This window comes from Mytilus trossulus, unplaced genomic scaffold, assembly GCF_036588685.1.
Source record: "Mytilus trossulus isolate FHL-02 unplaced genomic scaffold, PNRI_Mtr1.1.1.hap1 h1tg000261l__unscaffolded, whole genome shotgun sequence".
Lineage (NCBI taxonomy): Eukaryota > Metazoa > Mollusca > Bivalvia > Mytilida > Mytilidae > Mytilus > Mytilus trossulus.
Genome location: NW_026963321.1, coordinates 364,214 through 390,931, shown reverse-complemented (window position 1 = coordinate 390,931; position 26,718 = coordinate 364,214). Strand labels below are relative to the sequence as shown.

The 26,718-nt window shown below is 31.2% G+C and overlaps 1 protein-coding gene across 1 annotated transcript in view; it reads left to right on the top strand.

Annotated features, from left to right (window-relative positions):
- LOC134701727 (probable ATP-dependent RNA helicase DHX35) overlaps nucleotides 1-26,718 on the top strand; it is a 147,552-nt gene that overhangs the window by 26,473 nt on the left and 94,361 nt on the right. The window contains exons 16-22 of the mRNA XM_063562871.1: nucleotides 2,504-2,602; nucleotides 4,166-4,290; nucleotides 4,933-4,987; nucleotides 6,857-6,952; nucleotides 8,362-8,456; nucleotides 9,346-9,423; nucleotides 13,395-13,524. Coding sequence (XP_063418941.1) covers nucleotides 2,504-2,602; nucleotides 4,166-4,290; nucleotides 4,933-4,987; nucleotides 6,857-6,952; nucleotides 8,362-8,456; nucleotides 9,346-9,423; nucleotides 13,395-13,524 — 678 coding nt within the window. The remainder of the gene's footprint in view (nucleotides 1-2,503; nucleotides 2,603-4,165; nucleotides 4,291-4,932; nucleotides 4,988-6,856; nucleotides 6,953-8,361; nucleotides 8,457-9,345; nucleotides 9,424-13,394; nucleotides 13,525-26,718) is intronic.

Sequence of the window (26,718 nt, the reverse complement as noted above, 5' to 3'; positions counted from 1 at the left end):
AATAACCATACAAGCATTTATAGTGATCAACACAATCAGAAAGAGTTCCCATCGTTAGACGGGGAATATGAAGGCTTCCAAAAATGAACAAGTGACATGTCGAACTCTGAACAGTTAGAAAACAGACTATCGACATCGACCGCTTGTTCTTGATATTTGAAACTGTATGCATATATATACGTATACGTTTATGATATAGTGATGAGTTCTTGCGTCTGACAAAAACTAAATTCCTTCATGGTTATATCTTGCCATACGTTTATATTGGTTTGTAAGGTGATTACTCAAAATCGTTATTTGAAAATCCTGTTTGTGAGATGTAGATTCATTTCAATACAGAAATTTCGTCTATATATTTCACAAGTGTATAACACGGAGAAGCTCTGAAGGTTCATTACTCCCATTTTGTTTGGGTGTGAACCATCGATGTTTACAGCAATATCAAAGAATAAGGTGATGATGGTAGAAAGAACAATGGGCGTCATGTGGCAAATATTACATGCATATCGGACAATGAGTTGTCAATCTGTATGAAAAGATTTCCAATACAACCATATTATTGAGAAGGAATGTTTACATGCTATACTCTCGTACTAGTATTACAGGGTTCTTGTGGCGTTCACCTTAGACATACATCGTTTTAACGATGTTTAAAAAAAGACAGAACCAATTTAATGTCATATTTCCCTATTTTTTTAAATATAACTAAAATTCTTTTATCTGACAAGAATAGCCCTATTTAGCGAACAAGTAATTTATTCTTTTTTCTGTTATTGAATACCAAGAAAGAAAATAAATCCCGAAATTAATTTGAAATTTTGATACTCAAAAGTTTCCCAGCAAAATATTCACATCCCCTGGGGATAATTAGTGTTCGTCCAGTGGCATATATAACAATTGTGATGACGAATTCCTTCCTTTGTTCGAGAACAATCTTATTGAAACATAAATCTGTGATTTTCCTAGGTCCACAGCTTCAATGAACCAAAGCAAAAGTTATACATCGACCTGTATTTAAATCAAATTGGTTCTCTTCTTCCTTTGGTATACAACTGTAGTCTATCGGCATTCGATGATTACATACTGTTGGCATACGTGGACTAGTCTATTTACAACACTTTTACCCCTATTTATTCAAAATATATGTTTTTTTCTTATGTGCAATGTATACACGTATATATTTTAAATTGCGCTATAGTTCCGTAACTTTCTATCCAGTCGTATAAACGAATCGTCGGCAAGTGCGTACATTTTTTAAATCAATATTTCTGGTCTGTTCCAATCTGTCCTTCACTATTGACAATGACTATATATTACATTTTCCTCCCAAATTCACCCTTGGAAAAAATATTTAAATAGATTTTAATTTCATCAAATCTTATGTTTTGGGTATTATTTATATTTTTATGAATTATATTCTTTACACCAGAAATGTTATTTATAAACAAGCGTATGAGTTTAGTAATGACAAGTAAGACAGAGTTGTATATTATAAATCTGATAGTTCAAAATTGAAAGTTATAAGTTATAAGTTATCAGCCGTGTACACTGATCAATACCTGCAGAAGTGAAACGAGCCATGAACTTGCAAGCCAGACAGGAAATCGCTTGAATACCTGGACGTGTCACCTCACACCCCTCACAATACCTTTGGAAGTAATACCTTTAGCCATGCTGGTGATCAGATGAGGGAAGATCAAAATATATTTGAAAAAAGTTTATTACTTTAAAGAATTATGAACAAATTAGATTTTCGAACGGAACACTTATTTATGATTTCAACTTTGACTTTTCACCTAATTCCAATATCAACAGTTTTAAAAACAACAGACCATGGTTATTTAAAAAAAGTAAGAATATTTTCCGTATCAAGTTAGTTAATCGGATTAAACAACCGTACGATTGACAAGATATCGACACGCAATTACGACTACATCGGTTACTGTAGTTTTGTTTCTTTGTGGTTTATAGACATATCGTTTTTATTAATCGGGAAAGAAGACAAGATGGCGGATCGCGAAGAATTGATACTCTAAATTTAAAATCGATGGTGATCGTTTATCTAGCGGAATAAAACTTTAATATTTACGAATTTGAGCATTTTTATACAGAATGAACATAATATCATTTTTTGATTTTTTTGCGAAGTTTCCCTTTAATTTGGTAAATTTATGTAAATTTTTACCAAATATAGTTCTCTGTTACTAATGGGCAAAGTTCATGATAGATATAATTGTAAGAAGCAAAATCGTTCAGTAAAGTAAGAACTTCAAACACATCACCATCACCAAAATACAATTTTGTCATGAATCCATTTGTGTCCTTTGTTTAATATGCACATAGACCAAGGTGAGCGACACAGGCTCTTTAGAGCATCTAGTTTTGTATTTTGAAAACCCTTTTATTTGGTAATATTGGTGCATGTATTCCTGTACGTGAAGCTGTAAAGTTTAAAAAAAAAAGGTCTAAAAAATTAATACATGTTTATGTGTGCTTTTTTTAGAATCTCTTGTAATTATCCCAGTATCCCAGGCTTCTGCCAACCAGAGAGCTGGTAGAGCAGGTAGAGTCAGAGCTGGCAAGACATATAGGCTTTACACAGGTAAGCTACAACAAATTAGAAAAGTGTAGGACTTATGAGATGGCAAATATTTAGGTAACAAGGTCATATATGATATTAAACACACACACCACAAAACCATACAGACCAACCTGATGACTGAGTAATTCTTGAAAAGAAATTGTTTATGCAGTGAAATAACCAGATAACAACATAACTTACGTCTACATCTACCAAGCTGGGATGTGGTTACTTCTCCATAACATGATCAGTTTAACACCATTGCAGTATTCAATGCCACAAATGATAAATATCAAAAGATTCTTTTCTTCTGTGATTTATTTCTGTTATACAGATTCAGATTCAATATTTTATTTAAGTCTCACTACAAATCTAGAGTTAAAATATTAGTCATTGGCTACCATCAAAGTCCAAATTAAATTTGCAAAAACTTTAATTGGAGTAAATAAATCAGCTGTAAATTAAGCAGTACTAGCTGAACTTGGTATGTATCCAGTTTTTATAGAAGCTTTAAAACTGTCAATTGGCTTCTGGTTGCATGTCATAAAATCTGATAACAATTGTTTACTAAAAGATGTATATTGTTCCAACCTGCAATTAACCAATGGATTTGCTAAAAAGATTGAACAGTTACTTGCTGCATTAAATTTTTCACATGTTTGGAAAAATCATGATACTATTTCAAAAAGGCGTTTAATATATGCAATTCATACCATACTTAATGATAGATATCTTAATTATTGGAAAGAAAATATATTTTGTGATAATAAATCAGTACATGGTAATAAGCTGTCAGAGAACATATAGACAGCTTAAAGAAAATTATAAATTGGAAACCTATTTATTGTTAAATATAGACAGAAAAGTAAAAGGGCATTTTGCTAAAATTCGTATTAGTAATAGTGTTCTTAGAATTGAACAAGGGCGTCACACTAAAACCCCTGTAGAAGAAAGAATTTGTCCTTTGTGTCTCTTAGAAGTAGAAGATGAATTTCATTTCACTTTAAAATGTACAAAACTAAATATAATTAGAGACCATCTGTTTTCCAAAATTAATGAAATAGTTCCCTCTTTTTTCAGTATGACTAATGAAGCAAGATTTAAATTTTTGTATACGTTTGTTGAGACTGATATAATTAGAATTATTGTTAAATTTATAAGCTATATGTACATTTCTAGAAATGCTCTATTAAGCACTAAATAACTTTGTGGTACCACCTCCGCATATAATGTTTATAAATTTGGTATGATATATATGTTTGTATGTTTGTGTATAACAAATTTGTATTGTCTTGGTATCAATCCTGTAATTTAGGATTTTAAACCAATAAAAATTACTTACTTTCTTACTTACACTACTTGCAATACATAAATATACAGTACATACAGAGTATATACACAATATAAAACAGACGGGATTCATGACAATACACACATATAAAATACAAGTACCATTCTATTAAGAATTACAAGAGACTGCAAAACAATTTCTATATTAAACTATTTAAATAATTTCATTTTAAGAATATAAAAATATAAAAAGGGAATTGATGGTAAGAATTTTAAATGATTTTTATTTTACAGAGGAGAGCTTCCAGAACTTGCCTCTTGCTACGGTACCAGAGATGCAGAGATCTGACCTGGCACCAGTTGTTTTACAGCTGAAGGCTCTAGGAATCATTAATATCATCAAGTTTCATTTTCTGTCAGTAAGGAAATTATGTGTATTTAATGAACTTTTTATTTATTATTCCATGGAGTTTTTCTGAGTAAAGTGATGAACTATCAGTTTAAGATATTCATGAATAGAACCCGCTTTTTATATGCAAATTCATAACTTGATTGTTTTACAAACATCCTAAACAAAAATATATTTGGTCCTTAATAAATCAGTGAAAGTTGATACCCATGGAAATATACAAATCCACAGTACATGTATCATTATTGATATATGCAGCTGTTTGTTGAAGCATGTTTATTAAGGACTCAGAGCAAAGACTGGTATACATAAAGATAGTACATTGTAGTAGAATAGAATGATATATTAAAGATCAAGATTAGCTTAGCTGCTAGTTACAAAGCAGAGCTTATAAATCATGTTGTAAAAACATGTTCTCCTGAATTTTTACTTATTATTGGGAGATCTATAAATATTTACCAACCATCCATCAGAGGGATATGCCTAAAAAAGAGATTTTGTGATGTTCAGAACTATTTTTTTGGCAATCAAAGTTTTTATTATAAAAAAAGATGGAAGCAAAATATTGGAATATTTGGTAAATTGTTTTTTCAAAGGGTTAAAACTGATGTTACCAGTTTAGTAAATTGATTACTTGACCATTGTATTTTAGCCTCCTCCTGCACAGAATATGGTTAGAGGTCTGGAATTGTTGTACGCATTAGATGGTAAGGTTAATTACTAAATAACGGAAAAGGATGATATTGGATGTGTTGTGTATTATGACTGAGGACTGCCTTCCAAAGTAAATGATTTTATTGCTGATCATCATCTTATCATTTGCCAAATAACTTTATTTTGAAGGAGAGTTCACACTTGCAGCACAATTGAGCTACTCATACTATTAAATGCCTTTTTAAACCATTTTCAGGCAGTTTGCTGTTTCAGCTTATAAATTTCTGTAGAAATTGAGGCTCATTTTGATAAAATCATTCAATTAATATTATCCCTGTTCAAAAGGAAGATGGTATAGTGGTTTACCTCTATCCTCCTGTACTTGTGTCTCCATCCCACGTCCATACAATTTTGGTCATATTTGATCAGGAACTACAAATGTAAGTTTCTTAAAAATGTAATTTTAAAAAAATGTAATCTTAAAAATGTAATTCATATTTGATCAGGAACTACAAATGTAAGTTTCTTAAAAAATTATCTTGCTTCTTTTGAGCATGCTTTACTATGTGATACATTTTCATATTCATCACTTATCAAAATCCTGTTTTGAGAATAATTTTAGTGGGGATATTAAAATTCTGTTTTGAGAATAATTGTAGTGGGGGTTCCATTAATGAGAAAAACCTTACAGCACAACTTTTTTTACAGCATACCTGATATATTTTTTATGCTGCGAAATTGGTATATATTTTTATTAGTATGTATAAATTCTATTTTACCTTGTATGAACAAATATTTTTAAAATGTTGGGTATTGAAACTCATAAGTACCCATGTAGAGTTTCAATTTGTTTAACCAGAGCAGTTACAGTCTTAACCAGGATGAAGCTTTTTTTTTTTTTATAAAATCTAAATAGAATTTGTCATTGACAAAAAAATTAGTAACACACTTATAGCAAATGCTTAACAGTACATATGAAACCTTTTGTATAAAACCACTTATTTCTGTTCACAGTACTGGTATAAAGTAAGGAATAATGTTGGAAATTGTTTAACTTGAGTTGTTTTAGAAATTAAGTGATTATTTTGATTAACTATCATTTTGTTCTCATGTCATTGTTTACCGGTAACTGATACAGTTTTTGTTAGGGCTGTTCCAGAAAATACTATGTCCCCCTCCCCAGGGACGGCACTTTTTTTTAACCCCCACTACCCACAGAAATAAAATTTAATTAGAACAGCACTCCCTTTGCATTTTTGATATTTCAAATACAACCACCCACATAATATTTAAAAAAATTGCCTTCCCTGGGGGGGGCCATAGTATTTTCTGGAACAGCCCTTAGCATTTTTTTCACAGTAGTCTACATAGATTTTTATCTTTCTTGTCAAAAAAGATTTGTAGTTGAAACCTTCTAATTATATTTTACTATAAATATGCACAACTGTTAACCATAAGATACATGTCAAGCAAAATTGTTTCTGATAACTCTTCACTGCTGATAGAATTATGTCTTGCATTTCTAATTTATTTTATTCATTCATTCCTTTGAGTTCAAGTTTTATGGTACTGTTACTAGATTAACATGTCCAGGAGAATTGTCCTTAAACAAAGAAAAGACTGAACATTTTTTTGCCATTGCTTTAACATTAAATATCAATGTTTCTTTTCCAAAATAAGTTTATATATACTGTACAATTACAAGAAAATCCCATGTTTTTGTAGACCATGTTGAAAAATACAATGCTATGTTTCCTGTGCAAGGCTTCCAAAACGGTCATATATTCCGGACATGACCGAAACTTTTATAAAAAGACCAGCTGCTCTCAGCCTCAAACGGTCAAATAGAATTATTTTTTTCAAGGCATTTTTCATAAAACGGTCATTTCAATTTTGATGATTAATGTTTCCTTCCATTACAGCTATAGATGAAGACTGTAACTTAACATCTCCACTAGGTTTACAGATGGCAGAATTTCCACTCACACCAATGTTTTCTAAAATGTTGCTAGAATCAGGTAAGTTGAATCATAAATCACCTATTCAGATGCTGCCTACATATTACATCAAGTAACCTAACAACACATTAAATTGTCGAATGCGCACAGTGCATGAGTTTATAATCAGGGTTATCCAGTCACTAGTTAAATACTTTTTGCTATTTTATTTCCTTGATTAGTTATTCGTTCTAATACGCTGACCATGGACTATTTATAGAAAATAAAGTAAAAATTTAAGGCACTAAATCTTTACATTCTCTATTTGTTTCACCTCAACGTCATCAACACTGGATGTCGACAAGACATTGTTGATGAAGTTGAGTTAAAACAAATACTGTCTTGTCGACTCCCAGTGTTGTGTTTCACCATAAGAGTGAAATTTTCTGCTTTTATTTCACTGACAAATCATGGTAATTCAATGCAACCAAAGAAATAGGTAAATGTTGTACTGTAAACTTGTCATTTCAGCAATTATCTTTTGTTTCCCTGTATTCTTGTCTGTTGCCAATTTTTCAAGTTTAAAATGTGAATTTCATACTTGAAATATTGCAGTTAGTTGATATTCATCAAGTACAGGAAGTTCAATAACTTGTTCTTGTAAAACTCTTTAAAAAAGAAGTAAAACAGTAATTAGACATCCCATTATTGTAAAGATGTTTAGTTTCTAATTATCCTGTTAAATGTACCTTGACTTGGCTTAGACTTCCAAAGGCAGGAGTCAAGGTCATTCTAAACTTGCTGTTGACAGAATACATGATACCTCTAGAAAATACAATATCAGGTATCTAAAGCATGAAAACCAGATCAGAGAGAGCTTCAAAAACATTATTTATCTATTTAATTTATTTTCATCATTTGAAACTTGCACTTCCTTAGCCATTTATAAAAGTAAGCTAGTGTAAAAAAAAAAAGGCAGAAGGGACAAAGAAATGTTGTAAGTTTGCCAAAAATGGACAATAAAATGACAAAAAACAAAAAGTGACAAACATGAGTCTGCAAAATACAACACATAAAACAAAATTTGAATAAATGTCTGGTGCTCCCTGAAAGTAAGAAGATTCTGCTCCACACATGACGGCACCCTTTGTGTACATAATGATAATACTAAAGAGGAATAAGTTAAAATGAATTTTGTAACAATAAGTATGATTAAAAACATAATATAGCTAAGATGAAACAAATGATTTTAAAATTTCAATATTTTTGGCACTAAATTGTCATTTGATATTAAAGGAACGACATTTGAATATTGAAATTTAGCGGCCTAGCAAACCTTTCAAGCATTATGACCAATTATTTTAAGCACTTTTAAAGCATGTTATAACCTGTATTTTTGTCCTCCAGAGATTCACAATTATGACATGATATGTAAATGCATGGGCTAGCTAGGACAGTTTGTTCACATTGATTCTTTATTATATTTTAAGGTAATTTTGGCTGTTCAGAAGAAGCAATAACAGTTGCTGCCATGACACAAATACAAAATGTCTTTGTTACTCCTTCTGGTAACAAATCTTCTGCTGTAAGTCTAGTGTTTATACATGTATGTTCAAATTGCCAAAATAGTTGTCTATGTTTTTGAAGTATTGAAGCTGAATTTGAATTCTATAATGTATTTTTTGCAGTATTCATGCAGATTCTTTGAAAAATTTTGGTATGCAATTGGAGTGAGTGACAGGTTTTAAGTATTGAAAATTTCAAACTTTTTGCAATATTTTTATGTTTGCAAAAATTTGACAACTTTGAATGATAAGAGAGTTATTTGTATGCACAATAACCTGAAATTACAATAGTTCATTCAAGCTCATGCCTCAATCATTTAGCACATGCTTACTGAATTCAGCTTACATTAGACCTGGAATTATAAACATAGTTTCTTTGGGCTTTGCAAAAAGATCATAGGGTAGAGATTTATTGTAGGATTTAAGGTGGTACCTAACACTTCAGGGAGACAACTCTGTAAAATCAGTCTAACGTTTTAATTTCCTTGTATTGCTAAGGAAATATTAAGCTTCTCAATGATCAAATTAAGTGATTGTCAAACTGCTATATAACCAGTGTAATTTTTCTGATAAAGCGGTTGGTTCAAATTTTTTGAAATTTTTATATTTTTGTCAAGGGGTCAAAGTAACTTAAACGAGCCAAATTTATTTTAGTTAAAGTGTTAGGTACCACCTTAACTCATTTTTTCTGTAGATTATTTATGTGTAAAATGTACTGATTTACTCACAAACAAACACAAAGTTCAAAAGGGGACTTACTATTTACAGAGGTTAAGAAAGCAGTTTTGGTAAAATGGTCAATAGAAGTGTTGACCTGAAATGGTAATAGTCCAATCATATTCAAGTATTTTATCGATGCAAATTTATTATTTAAAAAAACTGATCATATGTTTTAAATTTCCTTTGTAGGCCAGATCTAGAAGAAAATTTTCTGTAGCAGAAGGTGACCATGTGACCTTAATTAATGTGTTTAATTCATTCATCAAGGTACATTATGTCATTTGCTAATTTCATTTTACCTGAATATGAAAAAGATGTGGTGTGAATGCCAATGAGACAACTCTTCACAAGAGACCAATTGACAGAAATTAACAACTAAAGGTCACTGTACAACCTTCAACAATGAGCATAGCCCATACCGCATAGTCATAGTCAGCATGAAAATCCTTTTTACGTTGTAAATGTATAACAAATGATACATTTCTAAATGATTGGTAGTTCATATGGGATTTTTCAAATATTCTGTAAAATAATACCTTTCTCACATTTTTCTTGGATGTGATTTATTGAAGAAGACAATAACACATTGTGGCTTCAAATTAATAACATAACCTCTCCAAGCAACGAAAGTAAAAAAAATCCCCTTACATCTCTATCCAATCTTTCTTAAAAACCTTGTTTGATGGTCTTTGACTGTTTTAGGGCATGGAGCACTGCTATTTTCTTGTTGGTAATTTGCTTGTGTAAACCAGCTAATACCCTCACTAAATTTACCCAACTATGTAACTATTTTGTGCCCCACTGAAAATAGTAGGGATGGTATTTGTTTTCAATTAAATTTGATACATTGTATTACTCATAGTCCAGTCAGTCTAGCATAAATTTGACCCTAACCTGGAAGTAATTGCAACAGAAGATTTTTAAGTTTTAATCCTTAGCATTATACCCCAAATATACACAGAAAAAAGTCCCATAAAATCTTACTTGAGGAAGACTTAGAAAATCACCATTTAAAATTCCTATGGAGATTTGCACTGCAAAGGGAGATAACTTGCAAAAAAGGCAGAAATATCAATAAAAATTGATGCAAAATTATAACTTTACCACTTCTATTCATCAGAATGCATTGTTCCTTGATTTTTAGTGGTCTCTAGGGTATAACAAACAACTCTAAAGGTATTTTCATATCTTTTATTAAGCTATAATCTAGATTTTGTAATTCATTAGTTGACCATTTATTGAAATTTTCAACATGTCAATGTAAAGAATCTCAAAATTTAATAAAAATAATTAACCATGTATTCTTCTTTCTGAGGTTTATAATTTCTTTAAACAAGTAAGATGCTGAAAAAAAATACAGATATAAACAATAGCAAATTTTCACAGTTTTTTTTTCCAAAATGGTCACAAAGCCACAAATTTGCCATTTCTGTAATGAAAAACGCACAAAAAAAATAAAACTACCCATAACACTTCGGTTTTGTACATTTCATGAGCAGCAGATTTTATAATTTAGTCAAATACAAACTTATAACCCCCATCAAAGTATCATACTTTACATAAATTGTAAGAAAATCAACCAAATTCTAACCAAAAAAAAAGGCTCATTTTTGTGGAGTTATCTCCCCTTCCAATGTTAATTTCCATAGGAAATTAAAAATGCTGATTTTGAGTTTTCCTCAAGTTAGATTTTATGGGGACTTTTTTCTGTGTCTATCAAGGGCTTAACAAAATTAGAACTAAAACATTTCCTGCAATGAGTTTGAGGTTAAATCTTAGTTTGAGGGGACTATCAGGACTTTCACCCATAAGATCACATAATAGTTGCAAAACAGCTCTCAATAAGATAAGAATAAAATATACCACTTAAAATTTAGTAAGACTAAGAAAAAGAAGAAGAAGATTTGGTATTATTGGCAATGAGATAAATCTCCACCAGTGATTAAATGATATAGAAGTTGGCAACAATTTGTCAAGGTTTGTCCCTCAACAATAAGCAAAACCTGTAAACCTAACAGCAAGCTGGTTATATAACATTTATCAAACAGCTAATTATTATTTCCACATTAGTCGCATACTAGTATGATGCTTCAGTTTACGATTTAGTATTTTGAAGCTTTGCAGATTTTTGACACAAATAATAAATAACAGCATTTGATTTCACTGAGAAAATTCCTCTCTGATTAGTAGCCTTTTTTTAAAAACAGATATATTTCATCAGTAAGATGAAGCATAAATAAATATAGTATGATTGCATCTAATTAATCCTTTTTTCTCGTTTTTTTTTAACACCTGAAATGTGATAACCTTTTTTTTTCATTTATTTTTATATTTGTAAAAGTACAATGCTTAGAAATAGTAGGTGTTGGAACTGACATGGTTCAGATGAAACTCTGTTTAATCCATAAACAATGTCACCTGCAGTTTAGCTTTTTTATGTAGGCTCAATTGATTTCAATACCTCACTTATATTAAGCTCACCTGGCCCTATGGGTTAAGTGAACTTTTATCAACTTTAACGTCCATTGTCATCCATTAACTTTTACATAAAATTATCTCCTCTTCACTACAGGGCCAACTTTACCACAATTCTAATTGGGGTATCTAGTTCAAAAATGTGTGCAATGATCCCACTCCGCAAACTTCATGGCCAACATGGCTGAATATAGAACATAGGGTTAAATTGAAAGTATTGTCCATAAATTTCACAAATGTTATAAAGAGAGAAAATCTGATTGGCAGTAATGACCCCCCCCCCCTTTCCCAGTAATATTTGAAAAGGTTGAGATCTACATATGAATTTTCCTTAACATCAAGATTGTCATATTACTTCTTGTAGGATTTATTGCTCTTAATTGATTGACAAATTTTACCATTTTTTTAAAAACTTTTCCTTTAATTTTAAGAATTAAAATCGTTTTAGAGAGAAACTTTTAATAGAATAAATGATCAGCAAGATTGGATAAATTTTTCTTTATCTTTTAGCATCCCATCACAATACATTCTTTATATTGTTGCCTATATTCTTTATTTTTTACCCTTCAAGTTCAATAGATGTGCGTATTGTAATGCGTTTACTTTTCTACATTGGTTAGAGGTATAGGGGGAGGGTTGAGATCTCACAAACATGTTTAACCCCGCCTCATTTTTGCGCCTGTCCCAAGTCAGGAGCCTCTAGCCTTTGTTAGTCTTGTATTATTTTAATTTTAGTTTCTTGTGTACAATTTGGAAATTAGTATGGCGTTCATTATCACTGAACTGGTATATATTTGTTTACGGGTCAGCTGAAGGACGCCTCCGGGTGCTGTAATTTCTCGCTACATTGAAGACCTGTTGGTGACCTTCTGCTGTTGTTTTTTCATTTGGTCGGGTTGTTGTCTCTTTGACACATTCCCCATTTCCATTCTCAATTTTATATATATTACTTTTCTGTAAACACCAGCCAGACTTGCATTCACTCAACATTGTAAGATTTCTTATTTGGTATTTGTAAACATTAAGTACAAAATTGACAGATCTGCATTTTATATCTCGTCATGGTTTAATGTTTTTATTTAAATGTCACAGACTTCAATATAGCGTAAAAGTATTCATTTTAAGGCCTATGCCAGGATCAACTCATTGTAAACAAAAGGAAAAAATAATCATCACAATAGATTATTTATTTATAATCATTCAATTAACTTATTTATTTATAACAATTCTATTTAGATATTTTAAGTAATTTAACAAAGAGATATTTTGCGATAACCAATAAGACAACTATCCACTAGAGACCAAAAATGAGGATGTAAACAACCATAGGTCATTGTACGACCTTCAAAAATGATCACAATTCATACTTAGTTATAAATTCATATAAAAAACTCAATACTTATTGTATGCCTTTATTGCAATTTTCAAGGGATAAAAACGCAAGTGACATAACACATTTTGAAGCAAAAATGGCCTAAATGCTTCATGTGACAAATATCTAGCTTGAGCGATAAATGCATTGAATTTTGAAATTGTCATAGCATTCTTCATTATATTTGTGTAGTAGTTAAGAATGCTATGACAATTTCAAAATTCAATGCATTTATCGCTAATGCTAGATATTTGTCACTTGAAGCATTTAGGCCATTGTTGCTTAATTGTGTTAAAGATTTGTATGGCACTTTGTTTAAGTTTTTTTTTATATGTTCTCACCTAAAATCTGTGAAAACTAATGAACAAATAGTTTATGAATATTTATTTAGTATAAAAAGAGTTCCAAATGGTGCCATGAGTATTTCCTAAACTATAAAGGATTATGTAGAGCTGTAGAGATAAGACATCAATTATCCAGAATCCTGAAGAAGTTTAACGTACCACTGGTCTCTTGTGGAGGTAGGTGAAACATACTGTATATCATTGGAAAATATGGTGAAACTTATTGTTTTGCAGCAGAAGACAGTGATATTGTTTGCCTTAAATTAGTGGAGAATAAAGGCTTTTTCCCCTGGAGAAGAATCCCAATTTGAAAAAAAAAATGGCTTAAAATTATTCCCAAAAAAGACAACATTATTCCCAAACAGTACAGTTTCAGTAGTAATTGTGCATGAATACAACCTGAAAAACACTCATTTTTACATTTTCATGTCTAAAATGAGTATATGTGCAGATTTGAGGGTCTATATGTGCAATTATCACTGACTATAAGGGGTCTTATTTCAAAGCATGGTTTTACTGGACTTGAAATGGGGTCTGAAAATTGAAGTTTTAGTTAAATTCATGGTTTATTATAAATTTCCCAATTTGATAAAAATGACACATATTTTCCCAATAAAAAAGGGTAGGGGTAGTTTTAAAAAAAAACCATCAATATCACTGGAAGAATTGTGAAAATCATGGAATGATTTTAGTTGTCAAAGGCAGACTTAAAATATACCTTCACAGTTAAGTCTTCTACATCAGAAGTGGTAGAAAAATCAGTTAATGCCTATTTATTTTAAGGTCAGAGGTAGGGAGTTTAGCTTTGTTTCAAAATCTCGCAGATGTTGATGATGTAATTATATAAATCTTGGGTACTTAAATTAAGTCCTTGATAATAATAGAAAGGTACTGTTACTGTTACTGTTACTAAAGGTTACAGGTCAGTACAACATTACACCAAATTTATTAGATATGTAAAAATTTACCCTTATTATAGGTCTCCATTATGTTTTATTCAAGTAAACCTATATATAAAAGTCATTCTTGATCCAAAAACAAACTGGCCTTCAAAGAGATGTGATCTTTGAATTAAAGTTCAAATCCAAAGAGTTGGACAAGAAGAGGATAACTTGACCAGACAGATTTTTGCTTAATAGAAATGACCTATTCGGGTTTACTTTTTCCAAATTGTGCCTGGGATGGAGAGTAGTCTCATTGGCACTCATACCACATCTTCTTCTATCTATTGACCTTTATATTAGTTTTGACTGTATTTCTAAGCATGTTATAGGTTATCAGCCATATTATTATATATATTGCCCTCGTATATCAATCAGACTTAAATCAGACTGCAGGTGGGTATTCACCTTACAGGTAGTAGTGCCCTTATTATCACTCATAGTGTAACAATGTGCAGATACATTTTTTTCAAGAACTCTTAAATACATCAATTTTATTAGCTGTTGTGACATGAATGATATTTTTTTCTGCAATCTTCAGGTGTTTCACTTGCAGAACAAAAAATTGACACATATTTACCATTTCTGACATCTCTTAATCAGTTAAGAAATAGACCTAAGGTCTAATAGGGTGTATTATAAATTTGAAAGTTTTGTAAATTGTATTAGATTTCAAAGATGTTCTTTTTCTTAGCACAAACATGTTTTATCTTTAAACTAAGGAAGTAGCAAATCAACAAGACACGATTTGTTTTTGCGAAATGTTTGACACATAGCTGAGATTGACCTTTGCTTGGTTCTTACGAGTGCATCTGTATCACCTGGAAGGTACATATAGATTTGAATGGAATACAGAATATTGTTCTGATGTGAAACGATTATAGTATAATGTTGGGAACACATTAATTGATTAAAGTAATGTTATTCTGTATATATCATCCATGATAATCTTGATCTATGTTTAATTTGGTTTCAATATCAAGCTTTGCAATCAATTGATTGATTGTTCCTTGTTTAAAGTCCAGTGACAAATATTACATTAATTTTCGTGACATAAAAAAGATAATAATTTAAGTACAATAAAGTAGATTCTGTAAAGAAATTGAATCAGAAAACAGTGACAATTTGGACTGCCATTGGAAATTGAAGGCATGTTCAGTCAACACTTAGACTTAGCTTATGACCAGATTTGCCGCCTTTTCATTTATAAAAGAAATCAAATCTTTTGAAATGTTTTACCAAGGAAATCAATGGCAAGTCATTTTCATCGTTTTCTGTATTTTGTTGTGAGGTACAGGTTTGGTTGGAAAGAATATCAAAAGTTCACAAGTATATATTCAAATTTTCTATCAAATTTAGCTTAAATTTAAATAATATCAAAAGGTACTGTAAATTGAAAAACTGAATGAACTTCAACTAGGAAAACAAATTATTTATAGTAAATAAGTTTTTTGAATAAATAGCAATACTTTATCAATTAGCTCTTTAATTTCCCCACTCATATGCAGCTGATAGCCAGCGTTTAACAGTTTTAAATGAATTATTGAATTACAACATCATTTTGAGAAAAATATGTTTTGCCATAGATAACAATTGATAGATCTGGTTGACATTCATCTGAAACCCTGCAAGGCATCACTCACTGAAATCTGTCGTCAATTTCCCTATTAAAATAAACAAGAGAGTGGGTATTAGGTATAAATTAATTAGATATTATGTAAATGAAGTGCAGATGAAGGACAATTAACAACTCACAGTTGTTACAGTGTGAAATGTACATTAATTTTGCATTGTGGGTGTTGGTGGAGGGCTGATTGATAAGGGAAGTTCAATGGAACATGGGGAATAAGGAAAGATTACAAATTGTATGAAGGGGAACCTTGTTAAATTAGGTCAATCAAAACTGCTAATGATGATTCTAGCTTTAGGATTATCTTTAATAATTAATTTTGGTGCATTAAATTATATAAGAGATTTGATAGCTAGTTTTTGAAGATTATACAGATGAGGAAGTCAGGTACTCAAGATGCCAGAGAAGACAGCATGCTAACAGGAAGTTTTATCTATTCTTTTTTTAAAGAAGTGGTTAGATCAGATTAAAAAAAATATCAAATATTCCTTAATCATTTTTGTATTGTTGGTTTGCTGTATAATTGATGTATGGCAATACTATGAATTCATTGGATTGTGAAAAACTTCCATTTTGAAGGCTTTTTTGCCAAAGTCTGCATAGATTACTACAGAAAATTTGTAATTCCTTTGACATTGGAATTCATGGTTTCCTGGTTAACCACGAAATACACAAAAATTAGTATCCAACAAATAAAAATTAATCCTAGTTACCTTACATCTCTTTTTCATTATTAACGTAAAATTCCATGTCTAAAATAGTTGCGTAGTATTTCCTAATATTACGCTGTAGTGAGTGTAATGTAAATTGAAATGTCTCTTTTTGCTGCTATGTTTCTCCTAACGATAGTATTTGACATTTATGATCGCTATGATGGACGGCCATCACACACCTGTACGCCATTATTTATTAAAGGCATATATACTGCAGTAAGTTTTAAGTACATTTTACTTAACATTCCTTATCTAATGAGAGGAATTTGTCTGTAGATATTACATCAATAATTCTCTAACATTTTTAAAAAGTTTTATGACCAGTGTAAATTATGATTAGATTAGATCATTGTGACCTACTTAATAAGGGTTACTTACTATGAGTATAGTGTAGGTAATATGGATGTACTAAGGTATTGTACTGAGGTATAATAGTTGTTTTGATTTTTTCTCTCCAAGAAGCCACAAGTTTACTAAAACTATACACTGTAGATATTTCACAAATTATATGCGTGTTAAAACATTGATTTGCATGGGTTAATATTGTATGGTTTTGTCTATTAATTTTATTTCATAGGGATTACCCGTAATATTGTTGAGTTCAAGTCTCGTTTAAGTATGAATAAGTAATTTTCCTTGTAGGTTAAAACTGAATATGTTTTTAATACAGTATACAATTTTATATATAATGATTTTCTTCCAAAACATGGCAAGGAATAATCAAGGTTTAGAAATTATCTAGGTTTGTTAGATGAAACAAACTGTTATTTATGGCTTCAAGCCTCTTTGGTATTTACCAGTTATTACTCAGATATGAACTGTTCTTCTCATGTCTTTATTGATATGCCTGTAACTTGGATAGTTTATTGTTTTCTGTTTTTTGCCATGGCATTGTCAGTTTGTGTTTTTGCATATGAGTTAGAATATACCTTTGGTATCTTTCAAGTCTTTTTGGAATTTTGGATCCTCAATGCTCTTCAACTTTGTACTTGTTTGGCTTTCTAAATATTTTGATATGAGCGTCACTGATGAGTCTTATGTAGACGAAACGTGCATCTGGTGTACTGGATTATAGTCCTGGTACCTTTGATAACTATTATTCATGTTTTGTTTTAACTAATATTACAAGACAAGTATAGTTACAACTATATAATTATATGTACCGTAAATAAAGATAGTTGTAAAGTTTGGAGTTCAATCTTTAGTTTTCTGTGTGGTCTTTTGTGGGTTGTTGTTAGTGCTTTTGTTGCCCCTTTCTGATATTCTTCCAGTTTCAAAACAAACCATGTACTTTTCTTGATAGAGGAAGTTTAAAAGCAAGATTTGTTTTGAAGAGAAAAAGTCTTTTCCAAAAATAGAATAGCACAGGGCTTGGTAACTTCATGTATTTATTGTTTAAGTCAGAGTCTGTCAGACACTTCTGTGTGATGTTAGATTAATTTCCTTCTTGTTACATAATAAATTAAAGAGAAAATTACAACATATGAATTTTTAATCATTTTGGGAATTAGACAATTTGTGCAAATGTGCAATTGCTCAGCATTGAGAAAAAAGAATACAGTGTTTGTAGAATCAATCTTGATTTATGTCAGACTATATGATGTAAACATTTCATGACATTTTTGGTTAATACCCACAGGTACATATACCAACTGTAAATATTATTACTCTGGTGTGGTGAAATTAGACAAATAAATCTGACATGCAATAGAATTAATGAGAATTCAAATTATTGAAATGAATAAATAAATCGCAATTCATCATTCAAGATTGAATATAATATATATTGAAGTAGCATTAATGAGTACAAGTGCAACAACCTCTTGATTAGATCACAACAGCAACAAATGGAAGTTTTTAACGACCTTGACTGGCTATACAACAGCATAATCCCTGTAACTTTATGTACCTTTACTACCTCCCTACAGGAGAGTAAATTGTTCTTCATGCCTGAGGGACTCTCTAGCTGAATTGATGCGCCCAATTACTTTTCAATCAACTGAATCACTAATGTAATATGCATCTGTCAGTCATACTTTTCTTGTTTACATATCTTCTTTAAAATGAATTTGAAAAAGATTGCTCTTCAAATAAAGTACTTAGTATGGACAATTGTTGTTGTCTAAGATCACAGTGTTAGAGAAATTACCAAATTAAGGAGGGTATTGAACTTCAGCTAGCAAAAGTACATTGTATGGAAATATCTGTAATATTAGTAAGTAAACTACTTGAACCTGTTACACTTTGTTGGCTAGTCACAGAGACATGCATTGAAAGTCAACAATCAATTCAATTTTGAAACTTTTTATTTGATATAAGGTGGCCTTGAAGAAGAGTTCTGAAATTTTTTTTCCCCTGGAGGCCCTGTAGAAAAATCTGCTGGTCCTTACTATTAATTTACTGCAAAGGACAGACAAAATTTTGGTGGTCAAATGTTTTGACCACTTCTTTTTTGAGATCTCTGCTGAAGAGGTTATTATCATCATCATAGTTACAGCTTGTGATTAGTAGAAAAGAATGGGAAGATTTTAGTCAGAGTGGTAACTATATTAATAACAAAATACATTGGAGTTGTTTTTATGTTTTCAAGGAATAGTAAGTGTCTATCTGATATCTTTAAACCCTCTCCAGGAAGAAATCCCCACCCCTCTTCCCCTGTGACAAATCAAGCAAAGCTTAAAGAAGTTAAAATTGCTCAGAAAACAAATTTTTCTAGCAGTAAGAATTACATGTTGAATTTTGCTGATTTTGGAAGGAATTTGTGCACTTTGACCTCCAATGTGACAACAAAAGGGAAGTAACTTGTGTCAAACTGTCAATTAAAACCTTTCTATAGCTTACAATACTACTGTTTAGAAGCAGGTGCCCCTTGCTCATCTGCAACACATTCTTTTTGGCTCATAACTTTCAGTTCATAGGAGCATTTATTTGAAGGACCCTCATCTTCATTTTCATGTTCTATCTAACTTGTTATCCAATTTAACCAGCCAGACACTGACTGTGCCACTTATGAACAATGAATAGAAAGATAGAATACCGGTACTCAGCTGTTTAATATCATGGTACTTGATCAAGTACATTTAAAAAGTACTTGACCAAGTTAACATGTATGTGACATTTTTAAAATGTACCAATTAGACCATATGCTACTGTGTTTTTATCTGTGTCGTTTCCTTTAGTTAGATCATGATGTATCAGTTATATAGTCCATTATCACATCCAGACAGTGTTGACTTAGATGTGCACAATACAATGACCTTAATATTCCCATACTGAATAAAAAATCATAGTTGATATTTTCAGATCTTTAATGTCTCTACCTATGGTCTTATTTTGTAAACTGCAACAGTTCAATTTGATCAAACAAAATGGTATTGGATTAGAATTTTTTATGAACTGCAGTATACAGAGAGAAACACTTAAGATCAAGTCACAGTTACAGGAAATTTGCAGAAAATGACAGGAAACAGTATTCATTTGTTGTCAGTCAGTTAGTCTGTCAGTCTATTGGTCACTTTGGTTTCCAGAGAGATAAATCAAATACTTTATGTCTGATTGGGACCTTGTATTGATATAAAGTTGCATAAAATGAGTGGAGGTCAAGGTCATCATTACAAAAAACAGACAGAATTGTTTAAACAAGTGGTTTTCAGATGCTAAATCAAATACTTAATATGAGGTGGCAACGCTACTTAGAGATATGGTTACAATAGATCAGAAGATCCCTTTTCATTTGATGTCACTAGATCTAGGTTCAAGGTTATAGTTTCTAAAGATACTAGATCTAGGGTCAAGGTTATTAAGTTACTAAAGATACCCTGATTTGCTAGAAAGTGGTATCAGATGATTTATAAATCAAATACTACATTAGTTTATTTGGATATATTGGGTAACTATTATAATAAGAGTAAATTCACTTTTTATTTTGGGGTCAATACACAAAGATCAAGGTTTTAGTTATTTAATGAAGCAGAATAGTAGTTTGAGTTGCTCAATCTAGTACTGTTTATAAGATTGTAATGGTTGTATAGAATGAGAGGAATATCCCAATTGCTGTTGAGGTCACTTTATAATAGGTAAGGTCATATTGACTAAAAATAGATTTATTTAAGACAATATTACTGTCTGAAATCAAAACAATAGAAAACATATTTGAGTAATCAGTAAAACACTATGCATCCAGATCACCTACAATAAGCTATTATAAATGGGGGTTGTAAGTATTAGAGTTTGCATACAAAAAGTTACCTTCAATTTATTTTATTAAAATAAAAAATCTTAGAGTAAGTAATACACTAAATATTTTGATTTGCTTGTTTTATAAGACATTGATAATGCTTAAAAACAAAGTCACAGTTGATGATGCTATATATCAAGAATGTTAACAGTGACAAACATCATAATCTTTGTACAACTTCTCTATTGGTGTTATTAATGGTGATTAGGTATTGAATAAGGGGAAGTTTTAAAGACAAATTGTATCATGTTCTATGGATGCTTCAACCTGGTGGTATGTTTATACAAACTTCAAAGGTGTTTGTATCCTGCTATCTCATATTGTATTTTCTTGTGGTCTTGTATTGTATTTTCTTGAAGTGTTCTATTGTATTTTCTTGTAGACTCTTATTATATATTTCTTGTGGTCTCATATGGAAATATTATTTCTTGTAGTCTCATATGGAAATATTATTTCTGTAGTTTCAGTAGGAGGTTGTGTAATCTTTTGTTTGTGTAATCTTTGTTTGTGTAACTGTTGAGGGATCCTGATATAGCAAATCTCAATAAAGTCAGCATTGCAATATGATAGCTAGCCCACATTAAAATGAGCAAAAAGACCAAATAACTGCTCCAAAACAAACTACAACCAAGGCAAATATAAGGGGTTTCTGTGTGTAAACCAAAACATAGTCTCAGCAAATCATACTGGCTTAAAGCAGAAAGACAGTTAGAATAATAATATTTATTAAAAAATCATTTAATTTTGGCCCTTGAGAAACACTCAGCATACAAACGCAATTTTGAGTTCCTGCCTGAGCAAGTCAGCTTGCAACCTTCAGTGTAAGGAAGAACCTGCCTGCCCGACAATGCGCCAGCCGGGGAATGTGAAGCGAGGGTTCTCCACTTAGGTGATGAGACTAGGCGTCTCATCGGCAGCCAGGTAGTGCAAGGGTCTGCCTGGGGGATAGCCCATGTACTCGTGAAGTAGCAGGGGTCTATCAAACTGGCACTGGAATAAATTTGATAAAATTTGTCCCCGAAATGCTTGGGGATGAATGAAATTTTAGAAATGACCAGTGATAAAATTCCATTAAGGAAAACTGAAATAAAGAAAAAAAATATCACTAGTTTAAGCTGAGTTGTTTCTCTAGTCATGAAACAATATTGAAGGTGTTATAGGAAGGGGAAGGTGGGAGGTAAATTGAATAATAGCACTGTAAAACTCCATCAACTAGTCAGGCTGCTATGAACCAAGAAACTGATTATACAAAGACCATGCAATAGGCTTTACACACAGATTGGGTACATCTAACATCCAGGGGAGGAGACTGACCTACTGACCCTCAAATAATATACTATTTATTGTGTAATCAGTATTAAAGAGATCTGGTATCATATTCTGCTTCCTCTCCCACAGTGATTGTTTGTGACATGTATCTGATTAAGACAAGATTAGTGTGCCTCCTAGTGAGATTCCAGTTGTAACTTCAAAGTGTCAAATGTTAACAAGTGGTCTGTGTATGTTAATTGATTGCATGCATCCATAATGTCAGCATCTTTATCATAAAATTAATTACTTGAAAACTGAAATAACTTTTCTGTTTGTATAAACAATACTTAAATTACATATAAGTAACTATTTATACAAACTTCAAAGGTGTTTGTATCCTGCTATCTCATATTGTATTTTCTTGTGGTCTTGTATTGTATTTTCTTGAAGTGTTCTATTGTATTTTCTTGTAGACTCTTATTATATATTTCTTGTGGTCTCATATGGAAATATTATTTCTTGTAGTCTCATATGGAAATATTATTTCTGTAGTTTCAGTAGGAGGTTGTGTAATCTTTTGTTTGTGTAATCTTTGTTTGTGTAACTGTTGAGGGATCCTGATATAGCAAATCTCAATAAAGTCAGCATTGCAATATGATAGCTAGCCCACATTAAAATGAGCAAAAAGACCAAATAACTGCTCCAAAACAAACTACAACCAAGGCAAATATAAGGGGTTTCTGTGTGTAAACCAAAACATAGTCTCAGCAAATCATACTGGCTTAAAGCAGAAAGACAGTTAGAATAATAATATTTATTAAAAAATCATTTAATTTTGGCCCTTGAGAAACACTCAGCATACAAACGCAATTTTGAGTTCCTGTCTGAGCAAGTCAGCTTGCAACCTTCAGTGTAAGGAAGAACCTGCCTGCCCGACAATGCGCCAGCCGGGGAATGTGAAGCGAGGGTTCTCCACTTAGGTGATGAGACTAGGCGTCTCATCGGCAGCCAGGTAGTGCAAGGGTCTGCCTGGGGGATAGCCCATGTACTCGTGAAGTAGCAGGGGTCTATCAAACTGGCACTGGAATAAATTTGATAAAATTTGTCCCCGAAATGCTTGGGGATGAATGAAATTTTAGAAATGACCAGTTATAAAATTCCATTAAGGTCCAAAAACTCAGATGGAAACATATGAGTGCCCCCAAGGATTTAGGAGTTTGGATTATTCACCTTCAATAAAGTCATGAGAAAAATAAACAAAAAAATGATGAAAATATGTGTTACATACTGATTCATAATAATGTTACTACATGTACATGTATTACTAATGATATTTAGTATTTAAAGATTAGAAGTTAATGATAAAAATTTCTTAACAAAACTGCATACTTGTTAGGAAATAAACATGATAATTTTATAAACAAAGGTATCCAGTATTCAAAACATTAAGTGATGCTATTAACATAGAATTCAGTATCCCAAATTTGAAAATGTTATAAAAAATGATATTCAGTATTCCAATTTAAAAAAAAAAATGCTATACAAAAATGCAATCCAGTATCCAAACAAGATTAATTCAAAATTTTATATGTTTAAAGATTCAAACATGATTATACTACCATAGTCAGTATATTCAATGATGAGAATGCTATAAAAATGATACTCAGTATATTCAATGATGAGAATGCTATAAAAATGATATTCAGTATATTCAATGATTAGAGTGCTATAAAAACGATACTCAGTATATTCAACATTGTTCAATGATGAGAATGCTATAAAAAATTATATTCAGTATATTCAATGATGAGAATGCTATAAAAAATTATATTCAGTATATCAATGATGAGAATGCTATAAAAAATTATATTCAGTATATCAATGATGAGAATGCTTCAATGATAGAGTGTGTCAGTATCAGTTTCTGAAATACAAAAGCTGCACCAGATGGTTGATAAGATTTGAACCTTATAAGAAATGCAATCAGTTTTCAATTCAGAGTGGGGGAGAAACTGCCTGTATAACAATCTGCTAGTTTAGGGAATGTGGAGCGAGGATTCTCCACGAAGAGTGAGACATGGCGTCTCATTTGTAGATGTTTGTATGCAAGGTATGCTTGGGGATATCCCTGTGCTAGTACATTACCATACAGGCATGAGAACTATAAATCCATAATTCAAACATGATAAATTTTTCTAAACAAATTTGTGAAGAAAATGCCACTCTGTTCAGTTAAGGCAATTATAAAATAATACTTTCGGGCTAAAAAATTCTCATCATTGAATACGATGTTATTATATGCAGTTATATATTTAATAATTTTTTACGAGGTGTGTCAAATTTCACAGCTATAAAGTTCTGTTAGATTCTAGGGTATATGTAGTATTAAAGCTATGTATACTTCCATCTGCAATTTATCATTATGTGAGTAAAAGTTTAAAATACATTATACTCTACAGAAAATATCACTATATCCCATAGTATAAATATCTTTAACATCAATAAGACGATATAAACAATCTCTATAATATCTTAAATAAATAGGAAAACTGAAAAGATCCTTGGTTTTGACATATTTTAGATGTAAAGTTGTCTATTTAAAAAGTGTATGTTAAATTGTCCAATTTTAAGAATTCAAATTGCTGGAATAGCTACATCCCGAGTTATGGAGTAGGTTTACAATAAGGTTCGATATAATATACTTCTAGACTGCTTAGGCACTGACGAGGCTGTAGTTTGTCCTTTATGATACATCATAATTACGGAGTAGGTTTACAATTTTGGTTCACAATCAGTAACATACTTCTGGAATGTTGCACGGGCACTGATGAGGCTGTACTACTGCCTTCTAGTCAATAGCTAATGTGCTACATGATCTCATTGAAAGGTTGGAGAAATAATATGTCCACACAGATAATGGAACTGATATATACACTTATGTCCATGTTGTAATGCATTAAGTCTCATTTCAAAGTTAAATATCTGCCATGTCTGTAATGTAATCCTATTTGAAAACCTTCTGAACTTGATAAAAGTGAGAACTAGTGCTGAAAGTACTTTAAACCACATAAGCTGGTAGAATATGATAAGAACACTGGCAATGTTCATGCTCTGTATAATATGTAGGTACGACTGAGGTACAGTTGAATAAATGTAAAGTTTAAAACAAGAGTGGAAGTATATCCATGCCAAGTAAGTCAAGCTGTAATGCCACATCCAAAGTAAAAAGAAGAACTTGATCATGTTGATAATGTCTAATCCTTTGTTGTAATTAAATAGGCCATGCAGAAAAATTCATAGATTTTCTAGAAGTTATATGCTTACCATATAGTGCTGTTTATTATACTTCATGTTAAAATGCCATATTTTGAATGGCTAATACGATGGTGTTAATTTACTCTATCATATGGCTGAGAGGGTGACAATTTTTTAGATTTTTACCCTCTCGTCTAGACCAATAAAAAATCAACAATTTAAAGGAATATGAATTGAATTTAAATCAAGTAATTATTTTAAAATACAATGCTTTAAAAAGTTCTACATTTTTTTGCTCAGTTTTTGACTGTCAAAATAAAAAAAAAACATCTTAACTTTTGCTTCTTTTTATAATACCCTCAATGTTGTTATGCATGGGTTGTCATAGAAAATACTTTTAAAATACAATTAATCTTCAAAAGACAATAATGATAGGACATTCAGTATAATAAATTAAATATCACATAGCTCAGACAGTAATAGAACAAATTGGTACCCCTCGAAAAAGCATTGTCAACCTTGGCTTGGCTGCGGCTGACAATGTTATCTCGGGGTAACAATCTGCTCTATCAGCCTCTCGTCTATGTGTTATTTATATACTGTCTGTTTGATACTTATGATATGTTTTTGCCCCATTGGCATCTTCACCACTTTTCTCTTAAGCAAATTATTTTTGGGGACACCAAACTTGTAGAAGAGGATATTATCAGGATTTTATCCTACCAGTAATCATGAACTAAGCAGACCAAAACCCTTTTGCAAAAAAAAATCTCCATTTAACATTATCTAAGTTTGGAATGTCCTCAGTATCTTCCAAATACTGTGATATACATCTAAATATTTCTGACCATATGAGTTTATACTTATTTGGTTATGACCATACCTGTATTGTCCGATACACATAGTGTTCTGATCCTAAATACCATCATTTATAAATGGCATCATCATCATCTTGATACAAATTTCATTGGCTAAAATGATTAAGAAATCTCTTCTGTACACATTGAAATATGAAGCATAATTGCATATGGATGCCAGAACAGTCTTTTTAGCATGGCCTAGTAAAAGTTGATAGTAAATGCAGACAATAAAAGTACTTATATATAGGAAATGAAGAAGATAACCAGATTAACAAAACAATATATTGAATTATAAGATCAGTTGAGAAACGTTATATTCAAATAAAGCAGTGTCTCAGACTTGTAATGTTATTTGTTTTTACCAGGGACATTTTAGTTCATATAACCTATGAAATGGATGTACCAGCGACGAGACGATTAAAAATATAGTGAAAGTTGATATGGTTTTCTTTAAGGACATTAGGGACATTGCAGTCATTTTTTC